This window comes from Megalops cyprinoides, chromosome 15 (genome assembly GCF_013368585.1).
Source record: "Megalops cyprinoides isolate fMegCyp1 chromosome 15, fMegCyp1.pri, whole genome shotgun sequence".
In the NCBI taxonomy this organism is placed as follows: Eukaryota; Metazoa; Chordata; class Actinopteri; order Elopiformes; family Megalopidae; genus Megalops; species Megalops cyprinoides.
Genome location: NC_050597.1, coordinates 4,128,685 through 4,143,729, shown reverse-complemented (window position 1 = coordinate 4,143,729; position 15,045 = coordinate 4,128,685). Strand labels below are relative to the sequence as shown.

General features: G+C 42.8%; 1 protein-coding gene across 3 annotated transcripts in view; it reads left to right on the top strand.

Annotated features, from left to right (window-relative positions):
- The first annotated feature begins 4,521 nt into the window (after window positions 1-4,521).
- slka (STE20-like kinase a) overlaps window positions 4,522-15,045 on the top strand; it is a 35,624-nt gene continuing 25,100 nt past the window's right edge. For all 3 annotated transcript variants that reach the window (XM_036546294.1, XM_036546293.1, XM_036546292.1), the window contains exons 1-2: window positions 4,522-5,497; window positions 14,122-14,286. In XM_036546294.1, the coding sequence (XP_036402187.1) occupies window positions 5,348-5,497; window positions 14,122-14,286 (315 nt within the window). In that variant the 5' untranslated portion in view covers window positions 4,522-5,347. The remainder of the gene's footprint in view (window positions 5,498-14,121; window positions 14,287-15,045) is intronic.

Sequence of the window (15,045 nt, the reverse complement as noted above, 5' to 3'; positions counted from 1 at the left end):
AATTTCAGGGCAATAGACATTTATTGGTGATTTTAGCACTAATACATTGATATAAATTAATCTCCTGTTCTCAGTTTTCACAAATCTCATTTATAAGAAAAAAAAATTAAGTGAAAGAAAGTTGTCGTTGTTAACCCAGATTTACAATGTCCAAAACGCATAAGTGTCTTTCATTTCTGTTAATAAGCATGTGCATGTGCAGTGTTTTTCAGGTGTGTGGATGTTATCTTTAACACAAAATCATTGCCCTCATTACATGCAGGCTTCCCTTAGTTTTGAGGCTGTCTAGTCAGGTTAGCACAAGTTAACCTGAGGTAGAGCTTGAATGGTGTTATGCTCACACTCATTGGTTTTGGAGTCCTGTTAACCTGGTCTGACACTATTGCTCATTCAACTTGAATGGATACACGTTGGTGCTCTTGTGCTTGAAGTCGCTCTGGATAAGAACATCTGTGAAATGAATGTAATGGAATTTAATGTTATCCTAACAGGAATTCATTTCCCCACATAATATGCAGCCTTTTATTCAACGTTTTTTTTTTTTTTTTTCAATTTTTCCAATTTTAATCATTCCCAAGCTTCTCCACTCACTTGTTGTTTCATTCTAGCACTCATTTTAAGGCATGCAAAATACTTGAAAATGTACAAATAGTCCCTTCAGCATACACACATTACTCCCCCATTGGCTATTGGGCATGACCTTCAACCAATCACTCTGCTCACAAGTGACAGATGTCCTGGTCTTTCACAACACACATTTTTAATGGGACGAACAAGGCATGCTTTAACAATGATTCTAGACAAGAAGACAAGAACAGAGCAACACAGTACCAGCCTGTGCAGAGACAGAACAGTGAACACATGAGACACAAGATGCAACATTTCAGAAAACAACACGTGCTGGGAAATATTCATTTTTGCACAAGTTGTTTTATTTCAAAACAGACAAAAGATTTTTGCATATTTGGAAAGGACTGACTTAGTTTGTGGCGCCATTTTTTTAAAAAATATATTTTCTCATTCACTTCTATTCTACCGGCTGGAATGTTCTGCTGCTCATTACTAGTTTAGCTTTTAGACAGAAATGGTGTGATGTACAAAACTACCATTCCTCCTGAATACCCTGGTACTGCCAGGTTCTCTCTCTCTCTCTCTCTCTCTCTCTCTCTCTCTCTCTCTCTTCCCACAGGGTGGCACTGTTGCCACATCTTTAAAAAGAAAGGCCAATATTTTTGTGGTTAACACTTTGCCTCAGCAATTAAAATCAGACTGGCACATGCGGTATACTGACACAAGCCGAAATTGACTATTGGACCACCACTGTGAGACACAGAGGAAGTCTGGGGTATACCATACATTTCCCTCCCTGCCAGGAGGCCATGATTGGTCCTTAAACTCTCAGCAGGTCTCTTATCTCTGGGCGAGAACTGCATTGTTGGGCCTGCTGCAATTTCTCAGTAGAGTTCATCTCTCCATCTCTCCAAAGCCTTGGTTACTGCTAGAGATGGTGCAGGCACTTGCCTGGATACATGCAGTGTACAATCCTCCAGTCCCATTTCATTATTGCTCAACAGGCTCACTCAGGTGCTCCTTTCACACTGAAGCATACAATTTCAAAGGGCATGCTGGGTTATGAGCCTGTATAATACTCTCAGTGTCAGTAAAGAACAGAGACACATTCAGCCAAAGCATCGCTATTAGGGAACCAAATCTGGAACCAGAATATTGCAGATTTTAATCCCTTGTGAAGCACCTCTTTTATACCCTCTGACACAGAACTTTAGCTAAGGTGCTTCAGTAAGTATTCAGCCATACACACACAAAACTAGGCTAAGTAAGCTGCCCTGCACAAACAAACTTGTGAATAGACTCTAAACGGACTCACAACAGGGGGCATTCAATCGTATTGATCTTTGTCCTTAATATTTATTTCTGAATTCAAACAAGTATTGCATTTTTTTCCAATGCCAACACCACATTTATTTGTAGAGGTCTACAGAATGCACAAGAATGTGAAATAATCAGGATTTAAAAAATGCAATACTTTCCTAAATGATTACTCTATGTAAACTATCTTTGATGTGAATCATCGTGGATGACAGTACTGGGATCATGCAGCTACTAGGTCTTCTGGGAAAGAGAGGAACTTATTGTAAATCACAAAATAAGAAACAAAACATAACATTTTTCTTTTTTAAAATACACATAGCATTTAGCAGTACCTCTTTTGTTACCTTGGGTTTATTCAATTGTAAAGCAAATCGGTGGGGTTGTGGCACATTACAAAGCATGACAACATAAACATGTTAATAATTTAACAAATTAAAACAGAAGAAATTAACAGCCACACAGTTCAACAAGTGGTTAAGTGTTTTAGTTAAATGCTTCTGGTAATCCAAAAGCTGCAGAATTATTTCTCACCAAATGAAATCAGTGGAAGATTATGCAATGGGTACTTAGGGGAAATGTAAACTTGGCATTAAGTATCTTAGACTTAGGCCCTTATTAACCTCTGTTGACTTAAGAACCATATGCCTTCCCCCGTACTAGTAGCTAGTAGTGTAGATGAGACAGAGCTGTTTTCCATGGTACGACTTCATCTTAAAGTACACCTCATGTTGTTCTACAGGAACATAACGCCCAGGCAAAGTGGCTGGGTGGTTGTAAGAAACATTTATGCAGTGTTTTTTTTTTTTTTAAATAAACATATCATTAGAAAAATATGGTAACAATGCCTGCTTAAAATGACTGAAAATAGCATACCATTGGCTTACTGGTTGCATAAACCTGCTCCAGAATACCCGGGGCCACTCAGAAGTTCATATGGATATCATTAATATAAAGTCTCAACAGTGTAGAGTAGCCTATGTATACCAGACTGGGTCCCAGTGTACTAATAGCACATACTCCTTTTTCAGTAATGTAGCTGTCTCACCTCACACACTGAAGTCAGTAAATATGTAACCATTTTGGAGATACTTATAATCATTTAAGAAAAAAAAACATAATTACATATAATGACAAAAAAGGCGCTGGCACATAATTCGCTTGTATGTTACTTTAATGAATATGGTTGCATCATGTTACACAATATTTTCCTTCTTTACTCTGAAGAAAACGGCGATTATGAACTATGCTTATGTCAAAGACCCCAGTCTATGCTGGTGAGAGGAGCATCCATAATAGAGGTGTTTGGATGGAGGGTTTGGTCGGCAGACCTGCCTCACCGATGCACGATCTGTTCTACCCGTGTATTGTAAAGCACTTTATTCTATCTTCTAAACATCCATTCACTACAGGACTGCTAGAACAAGTCCAGCATTGGTCAAAGGGAGCCGGGCAGAACAGCAAGTTCGTGTCACCTTCAAAGCGCAGATTTGAGCTGGGAACCCCCGTGAAACTTGCAGTGAATAGAGCGGATTAAGAGGAAACAGAGAAGCCCTTCATTGAAAGCTAGCCCCAAGCAATACTAAAAACAAGGCAACGTGAAACACCAGTGATTGCTTTCTAGCTAAATGGCTGAATACTGTTTTAACTACCTTGTTAATCATCAACTGTAAACCGATCTTGAGCAATTGGCGTACATTCAGACGAGACCTATATCCAATTGTTAATGATGGTGAAAATATGTAGGCTACGCATACATTAGTGTTACATTTGGTGGATTCGCACACTGCCTCCTCTAGTCTAAACGATGCTGGTTAACAAGTACGCTACCCCGCAAAACCAGGTGACCAACGAAACTGCGTACGTAGGTAGATTAAGATTCGCGTGTAGGCTTCTGGTCAAAACACTGGAGTCTGACCGCTATACCAAAACATAGTTCACTGGCCAACGTTATTTCGGTGTTAGAGATTTGTAGCAGTACACATTAGCGGTGTAAACAATCACCGTTCGCTCGCAACCTTGTCTATCAACACTTACGCAATGCGTGCGTGAGTTGTCCAACAAATGGTTTTCCCGGAGTTCACATGTTCCGCACACAGCGTTTATTAATGTTCACTGTATGGAACCGCATTTGATGGCCATTATTCCGCTTAAATAACAAATGAATAAGTAAACAATTACAACCACGTGTCATATAATCTAAATAGTCAACAGGGTACAGTGTAGGGTATTTCAAAAGGCAATGGTTGCATAGCTGTTACTACCCTAAACTATTGCTGCTGGTATTTTAGTTCCTTGGAGTTTCATGTCTCGCATACAATTGATTTCAGTTAGTGATTAGATGCCCTCGATTATTGTCTAGCTGTTTAATAATGTCATCATTATGTCCTTAACAATGTGGTATTCATTTGAGTTTCAAGGTTTTTTTTTCTTTTATGTTAGGGAGACGTGACATGCCACAAATAGTGTATTTATGTTATAGACATTTTTATAATAATATGCTGTATTTCTCACTATTATTATTACTATAGTTAATGATGATAACAGTAAAAATAATTGTACTTTCAATGTGTTGGTCTGCGGCGCCCCCATGTTGCAGTGAATATTGACGTGCAATTGCGTCTCCGGGAACGAAGCCGCTATCCTCACTCTAACGAAGTTGCGTCCAGACGCGGAAAAGCTGTCCTCCCTGCTGAACCATGAGTGGAAATTGAAAACATCGCGTTTGTTTTTGTGAGAAAGGGCATCCGTTTTATGGAATCCGTGGCTCCCCGAGACTTTGGTGGTCTTTTTTCCTGTTTCCGTAACGATTAAAAAAAAGGAGTGCCTCTGTCTATTACCTTGAGCGGTCGGGCCGAAACTCCCTGGTTATGCGCGTCTTTCTAAGGAGTTCTGCTACCGCCTCCCTGCACTTCTGCTTTGACAGTCCACGGACGTACAAAACGGCAACATATTTAATCAAGCGTTTCGATCCATTTTTCAATCGCATGGATGACGACGTGCGGACCTGAAGGGCTTCTGTGACTTGCGTTACATTCCTCTTTTTCGCTTGTATCGAACCGTTTTGACCTACCGGATTTCACACAAATGTTGCCGGCCATAATAGCGTTAACGTTACGCACTGGACAGCTGAATGAATATAGCTAGCTAACGTTAGCTAAGTTAGCTAGCATTGTAATTTTGTGATCGCCGGGTTTTTCACTTGTATTTAGCGGTGCGGATAAAGATGTATACTTGTGACTAGCTAAAGTTGGCTAGCTAGTTAATCACACGGAGTAGTTAGCTGTTTTGTGTTCACTTTTAAGAGCCGGAGGGATAGCTGCACAGCTAGCTAGTGAGCTAGCTAAGCACTCAAGCCAGCTATTTGAGTGTTATTCAGTAGTTACCTAATAATATTGGTCTCTGGCGTGAAACCACGCCGTGTGTCTTTCTAGCTGGTGATCACTTCTTCAGGTCGACAATGTCGTTTTTTAATTTTCGCAAAATATTTAAACTGGGGGCAGACAAGAAGAAAAAACAGTATGAACACGTTCACAGGGATGTGAATCCGGAGGAAGTCTGGGAGATTATTGGTGAACTGGGAGACGGAGCCTTTGGAAAAGTGTACAAGGTAAACCAGTAACTGGCTAGCAGCTAGCAAATTGAAATGACTGCATGTTTGTGGGCCTCTTGCTTAGTGTTTAATGGAAACAGATCAGGTCATGTTTCAGCAACGCGCTGAAGATTTTAGCATTGATGCGGAAACCTATTTCCTTCCTTTAGCTAGCTTCAACTGTTTTTCATCTCCTTGTGTTTCCGTGGTTTGTACGTTTTTTTTTCGACACCAAGGAGAAGCTTTTCTCAATGGCTTTGTCCTCAGACCCCCGTCATCAAGCAAAGCTGGAAAACCCTAATCTACCCTTAAATCTCACACACATTGAAACGCTGTATCCATTTGTGAGACTGTTACAGACTAGCCCTGCTGTGCTTCATTGCCTTTTGGTCACAATGACCCAGCATCTATTACAGAAAAAGTTCATATGAAAGGATAATTGTCTATACACTTTAGTTATATTCTGAACATATATTCTGGGGGTGTGTACTTGTCCTGGTCTTGCCTTTTAGATGGCGTAAAGGTACCAGCCTGTTCCACAGGTTTAGTCATAGTTCCCTCATTTAGATGGCCTGGGCTGGGGAGATGAGTTTGACAGAAAGTTTAAACAGGCTAATTGGCAGAGGTGTTTACGTATTTACTCTTTTAAAATATATATATATTTTTCCAGAGCAACTGTAAGGCATTCAAAACTGGGGGAAAACACAACTTGTGTCAACAGAATTGGTGCCTACTTTGTGTTGTGTTTGGTACTTGAACTTTACATTCATTTCATTTTTTGCAATGAATGGAATGTAACTTATAAAGTGTACCTCAGACATTTACCTGTAATAGTCAAATAGAAAGTATTACAAGGGGATTTTAGAAGCATTCCAAACCCCCAAATTGATGAAGAAAAACACATTGATTCTAGGCATCTACAAGAGTGAATATTACCACGGTAGTACAGTGGTCAGCTTATCTAAGATGAGGTTTCAGTCCTTGTGTTTAGAGGTGAGCATGGGGAATCCTTAGGCATGAGGCTCCTGAGATAGTGGGCAACAGCAGTAGAGGAAGACTGGGGCCATGTGGTACAGACAGTTAGAAAGAGGGTCTGCATGGTTGCCATCAGCAGGGGGTCAAATAGTGGAATAGCTCTTGACAGGGAGGTTGAGAGGGCAGGATTCAAACGTGTTATAAACAAATCCCATTACATCCTAGAGAGGCGGAGAACTTACACAATCCTCATTTTGGACAGGATCCTGTAAATGACTGTCTACTGAAGCCAGATCTATGTCATTGCTGTAAGCAGGAACCAAACTCACACACCAAGTGTGAGACTTTCAGCAGTTTCCTATTGTATCCAGACACTGTTGGAATGGGATCCCATGTTTTCTACAGAGAGAGGAGGAGAGAAGTCTGTGACTAAATGTGAACTCAGCCAACTGTGTCAGCAGAAATATTAGAATCTTAAACCAGCAGTGGTGCTGGGGTCATCTCAACAGTTTGACCAGAACTGTGCGTTGTGTCATTTATTTTAGATCTCTGGTTCCTGATCCCATTCTTTTGAGATGAAAGCAGGACTGATCTCTCCAGAGAGGGTGAATCCGAAAACTCAGCCATGTAGGAACATGCCTGCAAATAAAAGCACTTGTGAGACAAGAGTTGATCAGTCAAATGGCAGTTTTGCAACATCCGGACAGTAGTGTCTGGTGGACGTGTTGTGCAGTGACACTCTGTTTAACCACAGAGCATGAGAGATGCTTCCTGCTCAGCTACTATGGGCTTCAGCAGAATTGTGAGAGAATGACAAAGGGAACGAAGGCCAGGAGGGGTTAAGATACGGAGAGATGTTGAGTTTACGAGGTGGAGAGGAGTTAGTGCTGAAAGTGAATCAGCAGTTACAATGCAACTGCAAATGACAGTTCCGCTTTCCGTGCTGAGCATAGCTCATAAGTCTTCTGTCTGATAAATACCTTGAACCTGTCTAACTTGAGGGGCTGTTATGGTCGAGATGAAATTGGAATCTTTTATCCAGAGATATGTGAACTTTACATAATCCAGAGAAGAACCAATCGGAAACCTTTTTAGAAACTCACCTTCTGTTGCGTATGGTTTGAGTGGTGGGATTAGCTAGGTGCTTGTGATGCACAAGTAGACTCAGATGAATGTTTTTTTTCTTGTATGTAGAATAGCCTCATGCCTGACCCATATGCACATGGCAGTTGTAGATGCTAGAAAATATATGCATGTATTGTAGCTGTAGATGGTTCAGTTATAGATTGTAAAAATGTTTTCTTAAGCAGAGAGAGGCCTATGATGTCATATCAGTAGATCTCCAAATTCCAAATTACCCAAGTTACAGATTCGTGCTGATTTTTAATACAGCCTAGAGAGGAAACATTTTTATATTTGCTGTGAAAGGTTTCAGAATCATCGTCATAAGCCAGAGCATGAGAGAACTGCTCAATTTATAATCAAGTAGTGGCAAACGCTACCTATTGCAATGTCTTGATATAATAGAAATTCCTTTGTGCATTGTGCCGGAAAGGTTGGACACTTTCCAAGAGATAATATCAGGAGTAGCTGGGTGCATCAAAAGCAGTTAATCAGGTATTGAACCGGTGTAGGCCGCCTCACCCTTTGTTGTATGCATTTTAGATGTTTAAGCATTTAAAGGATTGATTTCTTTTCCCATATACCTGTACAGTTTCATAGATCCTGTTCTTGAATATTTAACCCGAGATGCTTTATAGGAAAGTATTCACTGAAGACACAGCATGGGATTGCTGGGTAGTAATAATATGAGTCCTCAGTATTATCATGGGTTAGTCACATGCGATATGCATACACACACACACACACACACATATACAATCAGTGAAATTCCCTAATGATTAGTGATTTTGCAGTTAGTGTAGCAACAACAATTTACAATGTGTACATGTCCCGGCCTCAAAAACCATCCTTTTTGAAGGAGGCCATCATAAGAGCAAGAGCAATTTCTACATAGAGGTACCCCATGTCATTTTATGTTTCAAGGATACCTTTTAAGTCTAACAGTTGTCTTTTCAGTGGTAGCCTGCACAGATGCTGACTGAGGCTGTACAGGGGTTTACTGGTTATGTCTGTTTTGATTTCCATTATATAGGTTTTACGCCTCCTTCGAACTGAAGTCTGATTTAAAGTCACTACCCTGAAGTAACTGTGTTATTTCACACCTCGTATCATGACACCATGACACCATTTTTTTCTCTCAGTCTGGGACCACCCTCACTGATTTGATGCCACATGTTGGCCAGTTACCATGACCGCAGTAAACAGTGAGGGAAACAGTGCGATTTCAGGATGTTACATCATTCAGTATCAAACACAGCTTTCCTGATAAGACGGCCAGTGATGACTACCGAATCATTTGTAACAAGGGAAGTGTTCTCCTGCCCCAGAGTCTGAATGAAAAGTGTTTTTTTCTTTCCTGCCCCAATTGAGAGAGTTTCATGGTGCATTTCGAGTGACCAGTAAAGGTCAAAGCAGTCCCACTCATGACATGCAGACACTGCCTAACATGTGATACATTCATCTCTTTCTCTTTAAAGAATTTCAGAGTCTTTTTTTTTCCTCTCTGGTTCACCAAAACAACCAGCAAACAGTATATGGTAAAATGCTTTCAATCTTTTTCTGTTTAGAGAGCACTTGCTCTGCCTTGTGGAAGAGGGTTTGTGTTTTGTTTTGTAAATGTTTAGCCTACTCTTTTCTTAATCTTAATCTTAAAAAAAGTAGCTGACTTTTCAGGAGAATGATTATCTCTTCTTTTGCACAATTATTTCCAGGAAAAATGCATAAAAAACTTGTAAGACAGATTTGACTGACAGTTAGCAGTGGGTGCATTTGTATGTCAAGTATGAAATGTTTGTCACAAAGACTGTATAGGTATTGTATTATGTGTGGTTTCACTCTAAGCGCTGTGCCATTATTAGAATGAGGAATGATGTATTACTAGCAATACTGTTTTTTTCTAAATTGAAACCACAGAGGTATTAAGTTAGCTGTTTGGAAGCAGTTGTCAGCTTCCTTTTGCTTTCATTTTATGTTGTGTGTTCGCTGATGACAAAGTATTGAAAAGCATTAAACATTTTAACCCTTTAAACCTGAGACATTGGACACCTCCCACCCTTCATTGCAATCTCTTTATATGTAAGCCTCATTTACTTTAAATTCCAGTTATAAACAAACAAGGTTTTGTATTTTCCAGAACACCACAACACAGTGGTTATCAGTGCATGATATTATGATTTGCTCATGTAATATTAATGCTTTAGCCCACAGAATCATTAGAGAGCCCACTTTGTTTTGCTATGTGGGTCATAAATTTTTGTATGCTTTATAAAGACAGCTGTCTTGTGGGATGATCAGAACACATGTGATGGTGAGGTAATGGTGTGTCTCTGTTCAATCCTGATACTGTGTGTGTGTGTGTGTGTGTGTGTGTGTGTGTGTGTGTGTGTGTGTGTGTGTGTGTGTGCGTGCGTGCGTGCGTGCGTGCGCGTGCGTGTGTGACTGTGTGTGACTGTGTGTGTGTGTGTGTGTGTGTGTGTGTGTGTGTGTGTGTGAGTGTTTTTTTTTTTTCACGGCAAATGCTGTCGTTCGTCAGCTGCCCAGTGAGGTAATGCGGTGATCAGACCGCCACTTCCTGCACTTGTCCCAGCCAGGCTCGATCACACCACTCACTAATTAAGCTCGTTTGCTTACAGCTCTAACTTCAGTTTGTAATTCTTCAGATTTCATAATTGCGCAGCAGAGTGGCTGAGGAGCAGGCAGGAGGCGTGACGCTGTCGAGGTGCAGACGCAGTTTCGCAGAGGGGGTTTGTCAGATGCCTGCTTCTGCATGGAGGAGCAGGCGGTGAGTCAGGAGGCGGGTGTATGTGAGGGGCCCCAGCTCTGGCACGGCGGCCTCCGTTTCTGTCCATGAATGGCGTGATGAGCCAGGGGGAGTGGGGTGCGGGGCGCACCAAGGTACCCATCACAGCTGCGCCTCGCAGTCACGCTCCGCAGGGTTAGCTGTGTCAGCTCCGCCTGGGAGATGTGGAGCTGCTGGCGTCTGTGCAGAGAAAGCGCCTGTCACGGCCCTCTCCTTAAACCGCTTCAGTCAAAATCGCTTCACAGGGAAATGCAAATTACCCAGTGTATTTAAGGATACGCGCACCCCGTCACAGCTGTGGGTCCTGCTGGATGAGTGTGCTGATGGGAATATTTCTAGTATTTAAGCCCTATCCTCTTTCTTTCACTTCAGCTGTGGTTTTCTCTGGCGTTCTTTTCGAATGTCATATAAACTTGGTTTTAGTCGATATCAAAGCCTTCCCCTTCTTTAAGCACACTTTTATTTTTGTCCCATCTCGTGATTTGCTTATTATTTTTGGCTGCTGTCATCTGTAGGAAAGTTTTCAGTGTTGCTATGTTTTTATCTTCAAACAGCCATGTTAGTCAGGAGGTGTGTCGGCCCTGCGGGTTTCTGGGAATTGTTCCATGGTCGTATACAGCTCACTCCCCATTCTGTACTCACAGATTCCTAAAATCTAAACGCCACACCAGAGTCCTGTAGAACAGAGAGTGACAGACCTCTGAAAACCTGACGGGCTGTAAAAAAATGTGACACACCCGCAAACTCCGCCTAATTACAAACCCAGTGCAAATGTCACCGCAATGTCAGAAGGCATGCCTCCTCTGGGTCTGTGCCAAAAGGTTTCTTCACAGTAGTCGTGCATGGGAGGGCCCGGGTTTTATTTAACGCCAGTCTCGTTTCTTGTGTGGCAACAGCTGGAAGGCGGGCAGGATTAGTTCCTTATTTGAGACCCGAGGCTGGGAGGGGTCATGTCTGCCGAGGCGTTGGCCAACACAAAGAAAGAGTGACGTAACCCCCATGTAAACACAGCGTCTGGAGCTCCCCTCCTCTTCCCTCGCCCCTTTCAGCGCCTGGTCTCCGCAAACGCTAAGCCCCGAGCTTAGCCAAAAATAGCCGGGCAGGCCTGCGCCACTCGTGGGAAGTGACGGCCGGGGGAGAGTGTCGGGCGAGCCGTGTTAGCGAGTTCTTCTTCAGCAGCGTATCCGGGATGGAGCTTTTCCCCCCTCTTTCCCTTTCCTGCATTCTCACTCAGGAAGACACGCTCATTTGGCATGGTACAGGGAGTTTAATGAGTCCAGAGATATCACTGTTTACCTGAAAACGAAGCAATTACCACCTTGTTGTGTCTCTCTTTTGGTTAAGGGTTACTACGTTTTATTCAGACACTTCTTTGCTTATTTGTTTCTACAGGCCTCATGGTACTGGTGGTGTTGGCAGGTAGCATGGTGTTTTGGTTTCCCTCTTGCCATAAATGTGATGCAAAAAAATCTACTCAGACACAAAGAAATAAACCTGAGATAAACGTGTTAACATTGTTATTTCTTAAAAAAATTGTTCACAGCATTGAGAATTGCATTGCTATAGCATTTGCGAGACCACATATATACAAACCTATATACCCTTACATAGATTACGGGGCGGTTAAGTAACTTGGCCAAGGTCTCAACAACAGTCACATTACAAGCACTGTTCCTTAGCCCTGTACCACACTGCTGCCCCAAAGAATGGCCTCAGTGAGTGTGTGCATCGGCCTGGCCAAAACTTTCCTTGGTCTGCTTGTACAATAGGCTGGGGAGTGGCTGGGGCCGTGCTGGTAGCTGACTTAGCCAAACTGTTTCCTCCTGCCAAACACATTCTGCCGATCTGCACTTTGTAATGTGTCTCTGCTTGGGATTGCCTGGAAAGTACAGCAGCGGGGACAGCAGAGTTGTATTAAAGTAGGTCAGTAGGTGGTTTTGTTTCCACTCTGTGATTTGCAAAGTTTTTTTTTTTTTTGTATTTTTTTTTAACCACATACTGGTGTTTAGTTTCTATCTTTGTGTGGAAATATGCTCTCTTTACCCCCATCAAATACAGCTGTAGCTTTTTCCTCAAGCGCTGAGGCTTTGTGGAAAACGCAGGAGATCGTGTGCAGCATTAAAGCTGGGCCCGCTTCACTGTTAGCCCGAGGGTGCTTAAAGTCTGCAGCAATCTGCTGTGCCATGTGCCCTGCTATCTGTGCATTGTCATTCCCATTGCATGTTCAGTAATCCCTGTATTACAGAAAACCACAGTGGCCATTCCCAAAACAAAACACATGGATGATTAGACTGATTTCAGACCTGTTGATCTCACTTTGCAGTTTCTAAAGAAACCTTCGAATGTTTTTTTTTTTTTTTTTTTTGCAGCCTTAAGAGGTGGAAGTTGTTGACAGTTTGGATTCCTCACAACTGAACATTCACTGCAGTACTGGTGTGAGGATGCCCCAGTTACATTAAATTATTGTCATTTAGCAGATACTCTTATCCGGAGCGACTTACAGAGGTTACAATTTTGACATTTATTTCAGTTTATACAGCTGGATATTTGTCAAGGCAATTCTGGGTTAAGCACCTTGCCCAAGGTTACAGCAGTAGTGCCTCATCAGGGAATCAAACCAGCAACCTCTTGGTTTGCGAGCCCTGCTCCTTACCACTGTGCTACACTGCCGCAGTTCTGCGCAGAAGTGGGAAACGGCTGCAGCAGAGTCAGAAGGACGTTTTTAGCTGACTTTGGAAGTGCGTATGCTGAGCAACGTCCTCTTCACCGGACGCTAATGCCGCAGCTGCCGCGGGTTTAATGCACCCAGACGCTGCGCAGACAGGCAGGCAGCTGTTTGCACCCCCAGGTGTTGGTATGTTAATGGCCGCTGCAGCGCTGTGTTTACATTTTTACGGGGGATGTGGCAGTCTGTCTCAGGGGGAGGTGACAGCAGGCCGTCTTTAGTCAGGTTTGGCTGAGTGGGGGGCTGACTGGGCAAGTATGTGTGTCCTTATCCTTGTGCTTAGTTGTTTGTAATGTAATTTTAAGCATGATATGGTTGGAACTGGCGTATATGTATATGTCTGTATTTTTTTGTATCTGTTGTTATTTAAGCATTTATTTAATGTGTTTATTCAGGTGTTGGAAGTCAGAGTTTCCTCTTTGATGTTAACAAAGGCATATTTGTTCATTCATTCATTCATTCATTCATTTAAACTAGGATGCTTGGATTTATTAGAGAAGAGAAGTTGTTTGCCGTGGAAAAAGTTTAACCTGTTTCAGTCTTGTCTTGATAAAGGCTAACAAAGCCAAGAAATTCCAAGGCACTCCGAAAGGTTGAGTTTAAAAAGCCTCTTACATCAGGGCTAGACTGAGTTAAAACACTCTTGACCTTCACAGTGTAGCTCAAACAGCCCCCTTCAGGGTTGAGCCCTACAATATATGATAAAGGAACTTGAAAATTAGGAGCGCCTTGGCATTTTTTGAATTTGTTTGACCTTCTTTTGACGAGACTGACGCAAGTTAAACTTTTTCCACTACAAACAGCCTCTCTCATTTAAATTTCAAGTAACCTCCACTTTTCTGGCTACATGGCCAATCCATACCATGCTTCTCCGAAGACTGTTCAGTAGGAGACTTGAATGTTCTGCACATACCCCTGAAAACTCTTGTTATTAGTGGGAGTGTAATCTGTATTCATCTGCCATTGTGGAAAGTTAGCTCAACAGTGATTAACTATCTTCTTTGTTTCACCATGTTTCAGGCTCAGAACAAACAGACGGGGATCCTGGCTGCAGCGAAGGTGATTGACACGAAGTCGGAGGAGGAGCTGGAGGACTACATGGTGGAGATCGATATCCTGGCCTCCTGTGATCACCCCTACATAGTGAAGCTGCTGGATGCCTTCTACTACGAGAGTAAACTGTGGGTGAGTGATTTCTCTGGGGAGGGGTCGTGTTTCCGGGCTGAGGGTGTGTAATGGCGCGGGGGGGGGGTGAGCAGGGGCCGCACTGGGCATGTGCAGAACCGTGGGGGGGGGGGGGGGGGGGGGGGGGGGTGGGTACGTGGGTACGTGGGGAGGGACAGAGAAAGGTCACACAGCACGCTTAACCAAGCCAGCTAAACGTCTGTGTAAAGAACCACCGCTGCCTACTAACAGCACATGTTTCCTGTTGGCCTGTGAACCGCTGCATCAGGAATACTTTGTTTTTCCCCAGTTCCCCGTAGAAAAAGATAATCGCCATCTCCTTTAGTCACCCAAAACACTGTTCCACCTCGACGCGATGTCATTGTTCTTTCCTCAAGACGCGCTCTCCATTCACAGAGACAAGAGGCTGGCATTTCCAGCAGGAAATCATCTTCAGGACGAATTATGAAAAACACTGAAACGCCGTCAGTCTTGTTTTTGTTTGATATCCTCTATCGTGGAGTGAGCACGGCTAATTGCCCGTCTGTGGGAGTGTTGTGTAACCTGCAGTATGAGTAACGGAGCTCCACAGCACGGTCCCTGCAGTGCCTTTGGAATGCAGTCAATTGAACATTTCTCACGTCGGCCAAGTATTCGGCTTCACCATTTTAAAACCAGAGTGGCTTCGATCTGAACGGTTTCTGCCCCTGACGTTCCGCTGTTCGGATGTTGAATCTGAAACGCTCTTCCCAGGCGAACTGCAGCACGGTTTAGACCGGG